The sequence below is a fragment of the Petaurus breviceps genome, unplaced genomic scaffold (assembly GCF_028583685.1).
Source record: "Petaurus breviceps papuanus isolate PSGF00001 unplaced genomic scaffold, PetGlider_PUasm1.0 90822, whole genome shotgun sequence".
In the NCBI taxonomy this organism is placed as follows: Eukaryota; Metazoa; Chordata; class Mammalia; order Diprotodontia; family Petauridae; genus Petaurus; species Petaurus breviceps.
This window is the reverse complement of record NW_027187351.1, coordinates 116,148-134,448: the sequence shown is the minus strand read 5'-3', so window position 1 is coordinate 134,448 and position 18,301 is coordinate 116,148. Positions and strand designations below refer to the sequence as shown.

Below are 18,301 nucleotides of genomic sequence, written 5' to 3'. Positions count from 1 at the left end.
CTTAGGTCTTCCTGACTCCAGGTCTGTTGCTGTATCCACTGCAACAATAAGCTGCCAAGAGACTTTTTAGAAGAGCATAATCCCCTTGAAAAATAAGTGGTGGAAAGAAGAGTAAAAGCCTCATCTGTATCTATTATTCTTGTTGGTATCTCTGTTTTGATAAACAGATCATCCAAGGATTATAGGGTTTAGAGTCATTCAATATTTTTTTCCAAGTAGGTGTGTATTCCCTTTAGAACCTCCACTTAACATTCTGCTGTTCTCTTTCCACCTAGACTCTTGGGTCTCCATGGGGCTTTGTCATCCAGGTAGCAATAGATTCCAATCCCTGGAAATTCAAGAAATGGAGAAGAAAAGACCAAGAGTCAGAGAAACTCATGCTGCATACTGAAAGGTCACTAAGCACTGGGCCCTATCCAGTGTGTAGTAAATACTGCCTGACTTGGCCAAAACTATCTAGTTTCTTATTGTTCTTGATTTTTAATGTCCTATCAAAGAACTAAAGTCTCCTGATGCAACTCCTTTTATGTTAATTCTGAGTCTGTGTAAGTCTCTCTCTCTTTCTCATACACACACACACACACACACGCACACACTTTCTCCTCTGGTGAAATCCAAGTGATAAAAATATAGGAGAATTCTAAAGGTAAAATGGACATATCCAGTAAGTATGTCAACCATTATGCCTCCCTTTCCAACCTATTACAGAACAAAAAAACAAACGAACAAATAAAAAAACTAGGAAGATTCAAAGGAAACTGATGCATCTCTCCTTTCTCGGAACTTACCTGCAACCTGATTTATATTTCTTTTATGACCCTCAAATTATTCCCTTCTTTGTATGATAGTTGTCTCCACATGTTATTTCCTGTATTACACTATAAGCTCTGAAAGGCAGGGACAAAATTTTGCAAACACTTTTATTTCCCCAAGCACTCAGAACATGTTGTCTGATGCTTACAAATATTTGATTAATGAATGAATACATAAATGTATATATATATATATATATATATATATATTGGAAGAAATATGGAGCAGAATTATTTGGTGCAAGTATGAGAATATAGAATTGCCTAAGCCGATGTGATATTTGGCTAACATATCTTCCAGCTCTAAATTCTAGGATCCTATCCCATTATAACTTTTTGAAGTATTAGTATTATTCTCATGTTTGTTGATCTGCCTATTGGATTTTTTTATATTCTTTTTTTTTCTGAGTTCTAAACTCTCTCCTTTTCCCTGTTGCCTTTCCCCATCTTATTATAATGTTTGAAAACTTTTTCTAGCTTAACTTTTCTGACTCTCAGGTAAAAGAAAGACTTCTTTACTATCATTAAAACTGTAAGTATTCCTGACAGAGAATTTTCTTTAATGGCTTGTCATTTTTTTAAACAAAAAAGAATAAAAATGAAAGAGAAATTAAATACCTATAAAATTTTAGTGAGCCTCACATTTCATCTATTTTTTGAAGATTCATCCTTTATATCACGTAATCTGTTGAATTTGGAACAAAAGTCTACATAAATTATTTTCCCAAAGATAAAAAAAGGAAACCCATTAAAAGAGGGAAGAAATCCAGCATATATTTCATGGCATCCCACCGACATAAAGAGGTAAATATAAGTCTTTCCCAATGGTCATTACTGCAGTTATTTATGATAAATTGCTGAAAGTCCTACCCATATTAATTGAGCTCAATGACACAATGAAACAAACATTTTACATCATTCCTGAAGTACATGAAATACTTTTTAAGGAGCTTTAATATTCTCCTTGACACATGACTTACACCTTGTGCAATATATAGTGAATAAACAGGAAGGAGGATGCCTATGCATCCTAGGTATATATTGCTGTGCTAAAGCCCATTCTTAATGCCTTGATCTTCTCAAAGACACAGGACCTTCTTTTCCCTCCTAGCTTCCTATTACAGGTAAGACATCTGATATATGATCCAATGATATCAATTGGCTATAGGTTCTAGGTTTAGAGTTAGAAGAAACCTTAGAGATCATTTAGTCCAATCCCCTTATTTTACAATACAGAAACTGAATCACAGAAAGGGAACAGACTTTTTCCACCTTGAATGGCATCTTCTCTCTTTCACCTCAACATATGATTCATAGATAAAATATTAACGAATTGATTATTGAAATTAGTTACTTAGGTTTATTTTTATTTGGATGAACATATAAATATATCATACACACTGGAATGGATTTCATCAGAAGCAGATGACTGATGCTGACTTGACATCAAACTAGCTCTCTATCATGGTATGATGAGAATGAACAGAAGGAGGAGAAGCAATTGTCCCTGAGAATTAAATCATTGTCCTGGGGGATGAAACATAACTAATATAGGAAAAAAGAATCTCATTAAGCCAGTTTGCTTTCTATAATCTTCTTTGAGCTAATCTTTTTACACAATGTAGCAATCTGAAGGAGGATGCTGAAGTGGATAGTCAAGAAAAAGTGAAAGGACAGCGTATCAAATGCACAAGGCACTGGAATTTATTTCTCAGTTAATATATACCTTGAGCAGGCTGATCAAGAGAAGTTTATTGGGAACAGAAGAGCAGAAAATGTAAAGGTTTCTCTGGTAGGTAGAATGTGATATTTGTTCATCAAAAGCAACAACATCATTTCAGAATCTACTAGCAATTTTAAGGAAGATCATTGGATTATAGATTTCAAGCTTGAAGGGACATCAGAGGGCATCTAGTTCAGTCCTCTCATCTTACAGGTGAGGAATAAGTTACTTGCCTAAGGTCAAATAGGTAGGAAGTGGCAGATGCAGGATTTGAATCTAGCCCCTCTGACTCCAAACACAACACCCTTTACACAGTACTATGTTGCCTTAAATGTTAAAAATTCTTCTCCCATTGTCTTCCCCATTTGCAAAAAGAGATAATAACTTCTGCCAAATGTCATCTTCAATAAGGGATGCTATGAAAATGGATGAGATAAACATGGGGAGTGCTTCAAATATAACTTTCTATACAAATATGAAAATTTTCTGAATTCATTTCACTTAACAGTTCTAAGCTCTCCATTTTTTTTTACCTGAATAGTATGTGAGAGTCTCTCAAAATTTTTGGAGAAAATATATAAATTCTGGAGTGGGGGGAAGGCTCTACAGCAAGGGTTACAAGGAAAACCTTCAAGGATGAGTGAATATGTCTCATTTATCTCTACTGAAAACAGAATAAGGTGAAAGTTATAACTGAAGCAAAAAACATTTGGATTATGCACATGAATAAAATGAAATCTATGAACATTAAAAATTAGAAACAATAAATAAATAAACATTTAAGGACTTATTTTGTACCAGGTCCTTATGATAGAAACATAATAACCCCTAATCACAAGAAGTTGATAATCCAGTGGTGAAGACAACAAGGATGCCAATAAATATATACAGTATGTAGATAAAAAAAGAATGATGTCGTTTGGGAGGGAGGGGACTAGCAGCTGGAAGAAAGGTTGGGAAATGCTTGAGGGAGAAGGTGTTACTTGAACTTGAAGGAAAAAGAGGAATCTCTAAAGCACAGGTGAAGAATGACTTCTAGACATGAGGAGCAGACAGTTCAAAGGCATGAAGAAAAGAAGAGTGTTATATATGAAGAAGAGAAAGAAGGCCAATTTGACTTGATTGCAGAGTGCAAGAGTAGGATCAATGTATGAAACGTCATAAAAGATAGGTTGGGACCAGGATGCAAAAGGTTTTAACTCTAAGCAAAGTAGTTTACACTTAATTCTAGAGGCAATAGAAAACTACCAAGTACAGTAGGGGGATGATAGTCAGTTCCGTGCTTATGAAAATTCACTTTGGCAGCACTATAAAGGATAACTTGAAGTGAGGAGAGGCATTAGGCAAGGGAGATTAATTAGAAGGCTTTGGCAATAATCTAGGTGAGGTATGATAAGCACCTGGTTTAGAAAGTAACTGAAAGTAGAAAGGTGTTGAATGTGAGAGATATTACAGAAGTAGAAATAGCAAGTGATTTCATCCTTGTGAGTACAAAATCAAGGATAGTTCCAAGGTTATAAAACTAGGAGACTGGAAGAATAGTGATGCTATTTACAAAAATAAGGAAATTTTCAAGAGGGATTGATTTGATGGAAAATGTAATGAGCTCTACTTTGCACATGTTGAGATATCTACAGAACATGAGTTTGGGATGTGCAAAAGTGAATCAGTAATGTGGGACCTTGGCTCAGGGGAAAAACTGAGTCTGTTTATACAGATTGGTGAGTCACCTACATATAGGTGATAATTAAATCAAGGAGAGCTAATGAGGTCACCAAGAGAGACAGGATAGAGAAAAAAGAGAAGGACCAGTATGGATTCTTAGGGGATATCTATTAGTGGTTATAAGATAGATGGAGAACCAGCAAAGGAGACTCAAAAGCAATCAGATGGGTAGGAAGAAGACCAATAGAAAGAAATGTCATGCAAACCCAATTGCAAGAGTTTAGGAGGAAAGCATGACCAAAATTGTCACATGTAGCAAATATACTGAGAAGGATATAGACTAAAAAAAGACCATTAGATTTGGCAATTAAAAAATCATTGGTAATTTTGAAGAGATTTATTTCATTTTAGAGGTGAGTCCAGAAGCCAGATCACAAATGTTTAAGGATTGGGTAAGAGGAGAAAAAGTGGAGGCAATTAATATAGATAGTTTTTTTCTAAAAGTTTGATAAACAAAGGAAAAATTTAAGACAATAGCTTAGAAGTATGGTTAGGTTAAATGCTTTTTAAAAGAATAGGGGAGGCTTGAGTATGTTTGTAGGCAGTAAGGAAAGAACCAATAGAGAGAGGTTGAATATTAGATAAAGAAGAGGGATGACTATTGTTGCAGACTCTCATTAGAGATGGAAGGGCAAGATCAAGGTAATTACATGCAAGGAAAAAAGCAACCTTATTGTCAAAGACTGAGGGGAAAAGAGAGTGTGTGGTATGAAGTTCAAAGAGTTTTTAGATTAAAAGAAGGGTATTAAAAGATGGTAATTCAATGGCCTCAGTTTTTTCAGGTTCTCAATGAGGTCCTGAGCTGACAGAGGAGGGAAAGAGTATTGTGGGAGGCTTGAAGAGAAAAGAAAACATTTGGGATAGCTTCCTTAGGACTTGAGTTAAGTTATCAATTAGGGAGGGATAAAAGGATTGTCTTGCTGCAATAAGGGCCTAATTGAAGTTGGATAACATGGATTTATAATGTACACTGTAATCAAAGTTATATGAATTCCTCTAGCTCAATTCAACATCACATTAGCAGGGATAGAGGAAGCAAATTATAAGAATGAGTCAAGGCTGAGGTTTGTTAAGGAATGAGTGATGGTAAGACAAGGAGAATTCATTCTCAACAAGTGAAATAAATCCCCATCAATAAAATCATGAATAACTAGTTATAGTGTTGAGATGGAGAAGGGAAGAAAGTGAAGTCAGAGCAAAAGTAATAACCTGAGAAAATGCTGAGGGGTAGATGGATTAAAAGCCACAAAGGTAGACAATAATTTTAGGAGGGTTGGAGAATAGGAAGCAATGAAATACTAGGAGGTTATGGTCAAATAGATAATTGATAATTTTTAATTAAGAAAGTAGACCATTTGTGACTAGTGGTGAGATCCAAGGTTTGATCATTCCCGTACCTGGCTGAAGTAGAGTGAAATAATAGGCTATGGGACTAAGAAGATTAAATCATTGAGAGATTAGAGAGTTTGAAGGAGCATTAAAATGGAGGCTAAAGTCTCCTTGTATAAAAGCAGGAGTTGAGAAAGAAAGGAAGATGATAGGTTTCTGCTATGCACCTTTAAAAAGGAGCAAGTATGACCTGGTGACACTACACAATAGCCTCCATGATGTAGATTGGATGGAAAATATGAATTATGTGAACTTCAAAGAAGGAGATATTGATGAGTGATGGCAGTAAAGGTGGAGTCTAGAAGTGGCAGTGCAGAGGAAGGAGTACCCAGTTGTGCCTGTGGATTTGAGAGAAGGAGCCTTGAAGAGGATGCCAGGAGATGCTGGTGTCTTTGAGAGAAAGCTAGATTTACAGAAGATGAAAGGAATACAAGAGGAAGAATTTACTCATCAGGCTGTGTATATATGTATGCATATGTCTGTCTCTGTTTTGAAGGACTGAGGGGGTGCAAAGTGAAGTACGGCAAGAGCTAGAGGATGATCCTCTGGATATAGCCACATCTAAGTAAAGGTTAATAGATGAAAAGAGTTCAAAAGAAAGAGGTATATAATGAGGGGAAGTTTGCTGACTAGAAAACAGGAATCCAAAATGGGAAAAGTAGAAGGACTGGACAATTAGGAGGCTTATGTTGGGGTATAAGGGGACTGGAGCTAAGTAATACAGGGATAAAAGATTGGGAGGTGGGAGGTAGATGTAAATTGTTCCTATTATGTTCCTTCAAACCCTCTACTCCTAATTGAGTAATGCAGGGATAGGGAGGACAATGGATAGTAAGATATTATTAGCCACAGAGGTAATAAAAAGTGGTAGATGAATAATACCTCAGTCTCGGAAGGGTCTTATCGCTGGAAAAAGAGCCAGGGGTGTAGGACCTTAGCCATTCCATCACATTCTTCCTGTGTGACATGATGCTGATTATATTTGAAAGTAATTCTTGTTCTATAAAAGGCATCTTACCAGTAAATGGTTATACAATTATGGGAAAGGGACTTTTTAAGTTTAATTAGACTGGATAGTTACATGGGGAGTTCCTAGATTTGCAGCTTAGGTAAATTCCATAGAGCAGGGGTGGGGAACCTGTAGCCTCAAGGCCACGTGTGACTTTCTATGTCCTTGGGTGTGGCCTTTGACTGAGTCCAAGTTTTATAGAACAAATATTTTTATTAATGGGATTTGTTCTGTGAAGTTTAGATTCAGTCAATGACCCAAACTTGAGGACCTAGAGGGTCACATATGACCTCAAGGCTGTAGGTTCCCCACCCCTGCCATAGAGTCTCCATGGATGTTTAACAAAGTCATTGAAAATATGCTCATAAGTAATTGGGGTAGGGGTGATTAGTGCTATATTCTCTGACTAATAATGGAATCCCCTTTTCATGAAAGTGAACAAAAACATGTAAATTTCATACTGCCTAGCAGTATGAGAATAGACAAATTGACCTTTGGAAGTCTCTGCCTATTTTGTGATTGTAAGTTTGTCTTCGTGGTACTAGGGGTCAGAAGACTTTGCCTCTGGAGCATCTAAGCATCTATTCCCAGCCATTATCATCATCATCATCATCATCATCATCATCCATAGGTACCTATCACTTACACATGAGAGTGTCACATTCCACATTAGAATTTCAAGTTGACTCAGAAGTTCAATTGCTTCTGGAAAGTAAAACTTCATATAATTTTAAAAACACACACACACCAATAAATCCTACTTATTGTCTCATTTTCTTTTTGATCACTCTGACATACTCTTTATTTCTTCTCAGAGATGCTGCCCCTGGCACTTATGTGTTGGGTGATATTGCTCCAAGAGACTATTGGGAAGGTACGTATCTATCATTATGAAGCATACTCTTATGATTTCACTCCTTGTAGGATACTAGGAGACTAAGGATAAGACCCAGGTCTAGAAATTCACAATTATAACACTGAATAAATAATACAGCTACTGGAATCACTTATGTATCTGTTATTCAGAATAGCATCACAGTTACAAAGAAGGAAATTTCAGTTCAATCCAAGGAAAAATAAACACAATTAGAGTTACTCAAAAGTAGAATGATTGAATTTCCCTTCACTAAAGGTTTTCAAGAAGAGGTTCAATTACTTGACACATATAGTATAGAAGACTATTGGACTAGATAACTTCTGAGGAAACTTTCTACTTATGGGACCTTGAAAAATCTCTTCCCATTGTCCATCAGCCTGGTGTGGTGTGGTGTGGTGTGTGTGTGTGTGTGTGTGTGTTTTTAAAATAAGTGTTTTGGACTAGTTCAGACTAGATGTCCTCAAAGTTCCCTTCCAACTCTAAATATATGTTTCTATAATACCATGACTCTTCCACCTCTGAGATTTTATGTTTCTAATATCTTTGCTTTACTTAAAGGAAATCACTTTCAAAATTACAGGAATTTTTGTTTGTTCAACCCTAGGTAGATGCTTTCTTTCCTACTTTGTCAACAAGTGACCCAAAAGTCCAAGAAGAAATTGTTGGAAAATTCAATGAAATAGGAAGAAATGTAGAACCAACTACTGGGAACATGCTGAAGATAGTAAGTTTGTTTTTTTTTAATTCAAGGTTCCCTTGAATTCCACCCTTGATAGTAAGTTATGGTGACGTTCAAGTTATTACTTTAATTAGTTCTTGTGTATAGACCTTTTCAGAATCTCAATCTTGAAACCCCAGTAAGAATAGCCAAGAGAGGGGAGAATATACTTCACCTTAAAAAGAATGAATGTTGTTTCATCCCATAAAAGACTGCTTTCAATGTCACATTGTTCTTTACAGGATCCTGGGAGAAAGAAACTAATACCTATCTCTGTAACACTGTTTTTTTTTTAAATAAGAGATAGAAGTAAAGATAGTTTCGAGAAACAAATAAGGCAGTAAGAGTGACAATAGCTCACCTTTGCCTTTTAAAATCCTTGTTTTCTTTTGAAGCTCAACTCAAGGATACCTCCTATACAAAACCTTTCCTGATCTCCCCAACTGCTAAGATTTTCACCAGTAAAATTGCCCTGTATTTATTTTTACATATTTTTGTTCATACTTCTATGTGTATATATAATCTCCTTTGTTGGAATATAAGCTCCTTGAAGTCAAGAACTATTTGATTTTTGTTGAGATGCCAAGCCTATCCTGTCTAACCCTTCCTGAACACTAGGATAAGGTTCGTCATTTGAAACAACAATAATTGGGATGGTCTTTGACTAATTTTTCTCCTCAAAATCTGGATAGTCATCAGAAAGTCAACTGGCATTTATTAAATGCTTACTATGTGCCAGGAACAACTAGATCTTAAAAGCTGTATTATAACAGAATACTGACATGAGTCAATGGAGATCAAGTTTTATTGACTTTTTCTCATCAGATCTCCAGAGACAAAATTATAGTACAGGTAGCAACCTCAGAAAGCCATTGAGTCCACTCTTTCAGAGTCTAAGCTGAAATCATCTAAAAGGGGACTTTACAATATTTTTTAGACTGAGTTAGGGGTTGCTAAAAGAGTTAGTCATTTTAGTTCAATTTAACACGTTTGCTCAATATTCCTTGTATACTCTGTACTAAACCTTTTGTTAGACACTGGGGAAATAAAGTAAAAATAATTAGCTTTCTAATACTTTTCTCTAATGCTAGTACTAGGTGGTAGTCTTAACTCTACAAATAGACAGTAAGATCCCAAAAGTTTGAAAGAAAAAAAAACATATATTAAGCTTCCCTTGAATTCCACCCTTGAATACAAGAATGTTAGGCACATATATTATCAATAAATACTTTCTAATTGATTGTTTTAATTGAAGACACAGTAGAATTGATGAAACAACTTAGATTTTCTACATTGAAAGGACTTTTTTATGAAATCACTAAACAATCCACAATAATAAACTCCTACTCTTTTCTATGGAGAAAGAAGTGACAGGGCACTCCAATATCTTTGCCAAGAAAACCCTGAATGGATTCATGAAGAGTCGTATACAACTTAAAATGACTGAACAACGTTTTCTAGACTCTGTGCTAGTTACTAGGGATATAAAGGCAAAAATAAAAATACCCGATTTCAAGGAGTTTATATTCCATCAGAAGAGGTATACATGTAAAATTTGAACAATATATGTTAAAAATAAATACAAGACAATGTTAGTGGGGAGACACTAGTGGCTGGGGAGGCCAGGAAAGGCTTTGTGTAGGAGACATCCTTGAGCTTCAAAGGGAAACAGATTCTAAGAGACAAACATGAGCTGCTATTACTCTTGTTGCCTTATTTGTTTCTTAAAACTACCTATAAAGTTATCTTCCCACCACAAAACTGTAATAACACCTTGACTATGAACTTTAGATATTCTCTACTAATTGCTGGCTCTACAAGTAGGAAAACCCTTTTGGGATGTCACTACAATTCTCTAATGATTCCCAATCGCCTTCCAAATAAAACAGAAGTTCCCAACCATCATCATATTTACCAGTGACCCAATCTTACTCACCTACTTTTTATCTCTGATTACACATTAATTCTCACTGCTTTGTTTTTGTTTTACAGACTATTAAGTTCTCGTTCTTTCATCTTAGCTCATGCTGTTTAGCATTCAATTCAACCCCCCCCTATCCCCATCCTCCTAATTATGTTTTGTTTTCTCCTTCTATAACTCATAATTCAAGGTTATCCTGCCTTTAGCAAACTCAGTTAATAATAATTAGACTTTATTCCACAGAATTTTCACTCATCCAGACTAATCTTTTCTCCTCAGGATTTATTCATACAACAAGGGTGTGGGATTTCATGACTGTTAGAACTCCCTCTACCAAGACAGGCGTTGTGTTGTGCAACTTGGTAGATGTCATTAGAGCAATGATCCTCAAACATTTTGTGATATAATTTGCCAGTCTACTGTGGACTAGAAAGCAAATATCAGAAAGCTAAAAATAGACTAAAAACTAGTTCTAAACTAACGAAGCATAGTACTTGTATCTTTTTAGTGTGTGAAACAAGCAATCTTATGCCATCATATTAGGAAGTAGATAGATATGGTATTTATTAGGCCTTTACTATGTGTCAGGTACTGTACTAAGCACTGATAATACAAACAAGTAATACAATCCCAGCTTTCAAGGAACTAATGAAGGAAGACAATAATTAAAAGTTTTCTAGAAAGAGGGAAAAGTGGTATAGATTCTTGTTTCCTGGCAAGATAAAGTGACAGCTGACCAATTAGAGGTTGACATTACAGGGATAGAGTCCAAAGTTTTGGACAGGTATGGAAGAGAGATGAGGATAATGGCTATAGTACAGATGACATGGTATAGAGATGTCAGGAAATTATATCATAGTTTTCAGCTATTCCAATTCTCTCATTTCATAGATTAATAAACTAAGTTTTAAGTGATTTGCCCAGCTCATTCAGGAAAAAGATGGAGAACAAGATTTAAACTTCTGTTCTGTGATCTCAAATTTAAGACTCTTTCCACTTAACCATGATAGAGAGATAGGACAAAGAATAAAATATGATCCTTGTTCTCAAATTACTTGCTCTCTAGTAGGGGGTGCTAAAGCATGAACACAACTAAAAGAATACATAATAATAATTAAAATATGGCAGATGAATAAAGGGCATATGTCTTTCTATGAGATCAAATTATAAAGTAATCATTTTGGGGGATCAAGAAGTAGGAAAGAGGACAGGCACTGAGGCATAGAGATCCAATGGAAAAGTCGAAATGGGTGTGGGAGAAAATATGGGAGAGAGCAGATTGGAGGTGGGTATATCCTGTGGGACTGCTGTTTTGGGGGGATGGGTGGGGGAAAACGGAGAGAAAATTTGTAACTCAAAATCTGGCAGAAACGAATGATGTAAATCAGAAGTTAATAATGCATTTTAAAAAAAGAAAAAAAAGAATTAGGAAAGAGGACAGCTAGGTGGTACAGTGAATAGAGTACCGGCCCTGGAGTCAGGAGGACCTGAGTTCACATCCGTCCTCAGACACTTAACACAAAAACTAGCCATGTGAAATTGGGCAAGTCACTTAACCCCAATTGCCCTACCTTCCCCCCTCCAAAAAGCAAAAAAAAAAAATTAGGAAAGAATTTATAGAAGTAGTGTCCTTTGATCTTGGCTTAGAACAAGTGATAATATTTCAAAAGGAAAAGATGAGAGGAGTGTTTGAGGTAGAGGGATAAGTCTAAAGAAAGTTTCAAGGCTGAAAATAGGAGGCATTTGGGGAACCACAAATATTCTAGTTTTGCTGGAGAATAGAGAAGTATGAAAGGGAAAAGAAAAAGGGATTGGGGTTGGATAGTAGAAGGCTATAAATGATCTAGATAAGGAATCTGGACATAATTCCATGTGCAACTTAGAAGATTTGGGAGATCTTAGATAAATACAATTAACCCTGTGAATTAAAAATGTGTCAGGCATCAGTATGTAGAATAGATTAGAGGGATAAAAGATGGAAAATGAAAACAAGATATTCTAGGAACCTATTAATGTAGCCCAAGAAAGAGATCATGAAAGTGATAATAGTGGGGGTAGTAAGAAGATTCATGTGAAAAATATGGAGCAGATGGGACTGATAAGACTTGGTTGGATGATGTATGGAATGAAGTAGGCTGGGAAGGAAGTATTAAATTTGATTCAAAGATTAATATAAAAGTATGAGTGACCAGAAGAATATTGTTGACATTGATAGACATGGGGTAAACAAAACACAATCAGATTAAGGGTGAAAAGTGATGGATTCTGTTTTAGATTCATTAAGTTTGAGTAGTTGGTAATGGCATCATCAGCTGAAGAAAAATAAGCTGGAGAACAAAAAAGAAGTCAGAGTTCAAAGTATGGATCTGGAAGTCATTTACATAAAGATTATAGTTGAATTTGGGTGAATAGGTGAAATTGTCAACAAGGAAGATACAAAAAGAAAAGAAGGAAAAGCCAAGGGCAGATCTTTGGAGTGAAGAGAAGGGATTGTGGAGCAGTGAAAACAGTATTGGATTTGGAATGAAAACAGTCCAGTCTTAACTGTGTCATTTATTACCTACGTAACTTGAGACAAGTCACAAAACCTATGTGGTACTCAATTTCATCCTAGGAAATATGAAAGGATCATCGGATAAGAGATTTGGAGCTGGAAGAGACCTTACAGGACATCAAGTATAAGCCCTTTGTTTTACAAATAAGTAAACAGATGCAGAGGTGTGCAGTGACTTGCCAAAGTCACATCAGAAATCCCATGATTTGAAACCTAGTCTTTCAACTGTAAATCCAGTATTCTTCTCAATGTATCATGTTGGACATGAGGACCTCTAAATTTCTTTCCAGCTTAAACTCCATAATAGGGGGCAAAAAATGAATACTTATAGAGGTAGAAAACATGACATCAGAGAATGGGGTGAAGAGAAAAGGGGGAAGGTCAATAGTGTAAAATGCTATGAGGAATCTCATTTTCCCATTGAGTTCCATTATATAATAAAAAATGCATTGTGCTAAAAAACATAAACCTTAGATTTCACAAAATCATGTTTAAAAATGGAGCAAACCGGGGCAGCTAGGTGGCACAGTGAGTAGAGCACTGGCCCTGGAGTCAGAAGGACCTGAGTTCAAATCCGGCCCCAGACACTTAACACTTACTAGCTGTGTGACCTTGGGCAAGTCACTTAACCCCAATTGCCCTCCAAAAAAAAAAGGCAAAAATGGAGCAAACATTTTCAAATGCCACATTTAAAGGAAATATATATGTGTATGCATATATTTACATACATGCATATATACACACCTATATACATATTTATCTAATAAAATATTGACAGTGACATTCAAAATATTAACCATTGTATAACCAATGTGTAGCATCACAAAAATTTCTATATTGAAGTCGAACCTAGGGTGTAATTTCTAAATCAGTCAGGGCAATCATCTGTTTTATCCTAGTAAACCACATGTATTATTCCCTTTGCACATTTTGGCAGAGGTCACCTTAAGCATAAAACCAGCTTAATTCAAACTTCTAATTATATATACAAGGTAATTCTTTGGGAGGAATCTTTGGGGCGGAGGATATTCTTTGTACATTTCCAATCAAATGGATAGGAATCCAACAGCTTTATGACATGTTGGTCTGTTTCTAAGTATATTTGCCTAGTAACACATGCACAGTTTGTTATACTATACTTAGATGGGAAAAAATGGAATAAAAGCTTAGCAACAGGCCAAAATCTGTTCATACATGTTATTTGGAGGACAATAATTTTAAAACTAGAGAGGAACTTTAAGATTACCTTACATCAGGGATTCTTTACCTGGGATTCATATTTTTAATGTATTTTAATACTTTTATTTCAATATAATTGATATCTTTTGTAGTCCTATGTTTTTCATTTTATACATTTAAGAACATTATTCTGAGAAAGGGGCCTATGATCTTCATCAGGCTGGAAAAAGGGTCCATGATATAGAAAAAGTTAATAACCTCTGTTTTAGGCTAACATCTTCATTTTATAAATGAGGAATCTAAAATCAAGGCAAGTAAATGGAATGGAACCAAATGAAATCAAATATAAAACATTCATTAAGTACTTAACATGCACCAAACACTGTCTTAAGCATCAGGAATACAAATAGAAAAAGCAATTGAAGGAGACAACACAGATGGGTGAGATCATGTTCAAGTTGGAAGAGCCCAGTGGTTATTAGGAGAAGCAGCAGGGAAGATGGAAAGGCCTAAGGGTCTGAAGGGCAGAATAAAAAGTCCCAGTGGTTCTCAGGGCACAATGGAAGGGGAGATGGCAAGTCTTGGTGATCGTCTATTTTATCTCAATGATTGTAATTGGTGAATCTGTGAATCTATGATCATCAAAGTGGTACAAGTGACCATGTCCATTTGGCTTCTAGGGACCTGGGGAAATGGAAACCTATAACCATTCAGGAAGCAGAAATTCTGGTGTGATATGAGTAGATGGTGGTTAAGGTATTAAAGAGAAGCTCCTCAGAAATCTGTCCAGCTCTTGGGAGAAAAGGGAGAGTCAAGAATAATAGGTTGGAGTTCTCACACTTGTCTGGTGACCTCTGCCCTCTGGAATCTGGAAGTGGTATCTAGATAACCAGTGTCAGGTTGAGGTCATTGGCAAAAGGCATAGAAAAGTTCTGGAATTGTGTCTGATGTAGTTTTGTTGAGAGGTATCTGTATTCCTTGATGATGAAATTTACTGTATCTTAGCTCCATTTTACATGATATACTTTTGGCTCAGTAAACAAACTTCCAGGCCTGTATTTCAGGAAGACTCATCTACATGAGTTCTTGTCTAGTCTTAGACACTTTTCTGTGTGACCCTGGGCAAGTCACTTAATGCTGTTTGCCTCAGTTCCTCATCTGTAAAATGAGAAGAAAATGGCAAATCATTCCAGGATCTTTGCCAAGAAAACTCCAAAGGGGTCACAGAGTTGGGCATGACAGAAAAATGACTAAACAACAACCACAAAACTTTTAAGGTATATCAATGTCCTTTTCATTTAAGGTTTGGAATCCAGAAGCTGCAAGAAATGCCAGAAGCTGGGCAGAGCAGTGTACTTTCACCACCAGCCCTCCTAATGAAAGAACTATTGAAAGTATGTAAAAACAAACTACAGATATTTTAAGGGAGACAGAAAAAATATTGGTAAACCAAACACAGGATATTCAAACTACAAAAAGGTTGGGGAAAAGGTCAATATCTTACTCCCACTTATTTTCTAATTTATTGTTCTAATGGAGGGCAATGTATTTTATTTTGCCTATCAAAATTAAAGATTGTTCACTCCAAATTTACCTTAATGTGTTTAAGATGATGGAGGGAGAAAAGACTTTGTAGGTCACTCATAGTACAAGCCTCTTCATTTTTATAAATATGGAAGGTGGGCCTAGAAGAATTTAAGAGAGTTGCTCAGTGTTCCATAAACATTAAGCATTAGATGTGATTTGAACATAAATTTTCTAACTTAAAAATCATTGTTCTTCTTCCTGTATAATGCTGCTTCCTGCTTCCAGTAATCTATATTGAATTTTCTTTATTTTTAGATGCTTCTTGCAATGAAGTTTATTACATGTCTACATCTCCCAGATTGTGGCTTGATATAATCCATTTGTGGTATAGTACTCTTACAAAATGGTATAGTAATGTTACAGAGTTCCAATATGGCACAAGAGTGATGAATACCACTCACCTTAGTTCATATAACCAGGTGAATATATAAAGATTTGGTGTCCATGAGAGTAATATCCACTATTTTCTGTGTCACTGAAGTATTTCTAAGTAATTGCTAATTCGTTAATAATACTCCCAAGGAGATAAAGACGAATATTCACTTGTGAATTATGAATTAAGTTTATATTATATGCACCAAGCACCTGAAACACAAATATAAATGCAACCCATTTTCAGAAATCAAGAAGTTTACATTCAGTTGAGAGTGATAGAGGAGGAGGATATAAGTACACAGAGAGTGAAGTGATGGGGTCAGAGGAAGGATCCAAAGTGTTCTAGAATATATGAAGAGAGAGGAAACACTTTCAGTTGGGAAAACTTCAAAGGCAACATGGAGTAGATAACACCAGAGATGAGCCTTAGGCAGAAATGAGGACAGAATGAATTGTGGTATGGGAGGTGTGGGTTAAATTATTTTTTTTTTCAATAAAGAGACTAAAGATGGAATTTTGTGTCTGGGTAACAGTTAGCAGTCTGGATTGGTTAAAACAAAGTGGCTAAAAAAAACCAGTAAAGTGAAATTGAGTAACTAAACAAGATGGAACTTGATTACAGAGGACCCTAAATGTCAAGCTAAGGAATTTTTATTTTGTCTCAGAGAGAAGAGATACCCACTGATAGCTTTTTAAGCAAGATGGTGGCATGGTCAAACCTATAGGAGCATAGAATTGGATGGACCTGTAATTTCAGTGATATAAGGGACAGCCAGATGAGAAAACTCCTTTTTTACCACAAGCCAGCATCTTCAATGCAACTCAGAGTCTTCAAGCTTTTCTTAGAGTACATAGAAATCCAATGACTTTTCCAGGGTGATAGAGCCATTATGTATCAAAGGAGAGACTAGAATTCTAGTATTCATGACTTCAAAAATGGTTCTTTCTTTACTCAGCCACACTGCCTCTCTGATCAAGTCTATGTCTTCTAAAATTTATTTTTGTGGCTATATGAAGAATGGATAGGAGAGAGGAGAGATTAGAAGTGAACAGTCATAAGGCTATGACAACAGCCTAGGCAAGTGGTGATAACTACAATGATGGCTATGGTAGGTCAGAGGAGAGGACAGAGGCAAGAGAGGTGGACGATGACGTAGAACTCATTGAAAGATTTCATAAGGATGAGTGAGAGGTAACAGTCATGAATGATTCAAACATAAATAACTGGAGGTAGTCCCATCAATAGAAATAGAAGATGCTTAGTTCAAGTTTAGACCTATTTAGCTGCCAGTGGAACATCTAGATAAAGATGTCCAGATTCAATTGACCATGAAGGACTAGATTTCAAGGAGGATAAGAGGGATGGGTATGTAGATTTTGGAGTCATCTGATCAGAAATAAGCATTATATTCACTAGAGCCAAAGGAGAATGATCAGGAGAGATACTCGAGTTGGATAGATAGGTCTGGGAGTTATCAGAATAGAGATGATACTTAAATCTGTAGAAGCTGATGACATCACCAAGAGATGGAATATAGAAAGAGAAGTGAGCCCAAGGCAGATCACAGTTAATGAGCATGATATTGATGATGAATCAGTAAAAAAAAAAAGGACTTACAAGGAGGGGTCAGATAGATAGTAGGAGAACCAAGAGAATGGCATTACCATGAACACCCAGAGAAAAGAGTATTTATGAGGAGAGAATGGTTGGCAGTGTCAAATGCAAGAGAAAGGATGAAAAAGATGAAAATTAAGGGGGAAATTAGATTTGGTGATAAAGGGGATTCTTTTGGAAAGAATAGTTTCAGTTGAATGATAACTCAAAAGTCCACTAGGGGAGGAAGCAGGGAAAAGGAGTATAAATAGTTTCTATCTCGGAGTTTACCTGAGAAAAGCGAGAGATATACAGGAGAATAGCAGAGAGGATGGTATGCAGTAGTGAGGGATTCTTAAGGAAGAGGGAGACTTAAGCATGAGGGTAGGCAAATGTGAAGTAACGATTAGACACAGAAAGGTTGAAGAATACAGAGAAAAAGTATGATTGTAAGTACACTCTGTTGAAGAAGAAGGGAAGAGATGTCATCCAGAATGGAGACAGAGATGGCCTTGACAAGGAGGAGGGGTTCAATAAAGGAGAGAATGGGGGATAAGGTTAAAATGTTTTGGGATTATTTTGTTTTGTGCGTTTTGCTTCTTTTTCTTAGTTTATTTATTTATTTTTAGCTTTCAACATGCATTTCCACAAGATTTTGAAGTATGAATTTTCTCCTCATCTCTTCCCACCCCAAGATAGCTAGCCTACTGAATACCCCTTCTCCCAGTCTGTTCTCTCTTATATCCTCCCCTATCTCCCCCCTAACTTTCTAGTAGGGCAAGATGGATTTTTATAGCTCAGTGCCTGTATATCTTATTTCCCAGTTGCATATAAAAAA

At 36.1% G+C, this 18,301-nt stretch overlaps 2 protein-coding genes across 2 annotated transcripts in view; both read left to right on the top strand.

Moving 5' to 3' along the window:
• Nucleotides 1-1,877: 1,877 nt before the first annotated feature.
• LOC138148123 (cysteine-rich venom protein natrin-1-like) lies at nt 1,878-16,173 on the top strand. The gene is made up of 6 exons (XM_069070741.1): nt 1,878-1,936; nt 7,204-7,289; nt 7,474-7,532; nt 8,140-8,259; nt 15,211-15,301; nt 15,750-16,173. Exons 3-6 carry the CDS (start codon nt 7,476-7,478, stop codon nt 15,923-15,925), a joined length of 444 nt encoding a protein of 147 aa, XP_068926842.1. The 5' UTR covers nt 1,878-1,936; nt 7,204-7,289; nt 7,474-7,475; the 3' UTR covers nt 15,926-16,173.
• A 1,182-nt stretch (nt 16,174-17,355) lies between these two features.
• Nucleotides 17,356-18,301, top strand: part of LOC138148048 (cysteine-rich venom protein VAR8-like) — a 33,367-nt gene continuing 32,421 nt past the window's right edge. Inside the window, exon 1 of the mRNA XM_069070691.1 lies at nt 17,356-17,466. Within this exon, the coding sequence (XP_068926792.1) occupies nt 17,356-17,466 (111 nt within the window). The remainder of the gene's footprint in view (nt 17,467-18,301) is intronic.

Excerpts from the sequence above, each read along its gene's own strand:
- LOC138148123 (XM_069070741.1), top strand. The coding sequence starts at position 7,476 with ATGCTGCCCCTGGCACTTATGTGTTGGGTGATATTGCTCCAAGAGACT. Across the intron at positions 8,260-15,210 it reads CTGGGAACATGCTGAAGATA|GTTTGGAATCCAGAAGCTGC; the intron begins GTAAGTTTGTTT and ends TTTTCATTTAAG. Across the intron at positions 15,302-15,749 it reads TAATGAAAGAACTATTGAAA|ATGCTTCTTGCAATGAAGTT; the intron begins GTATGTAAAAAC and ends CTTTATTTTTAG.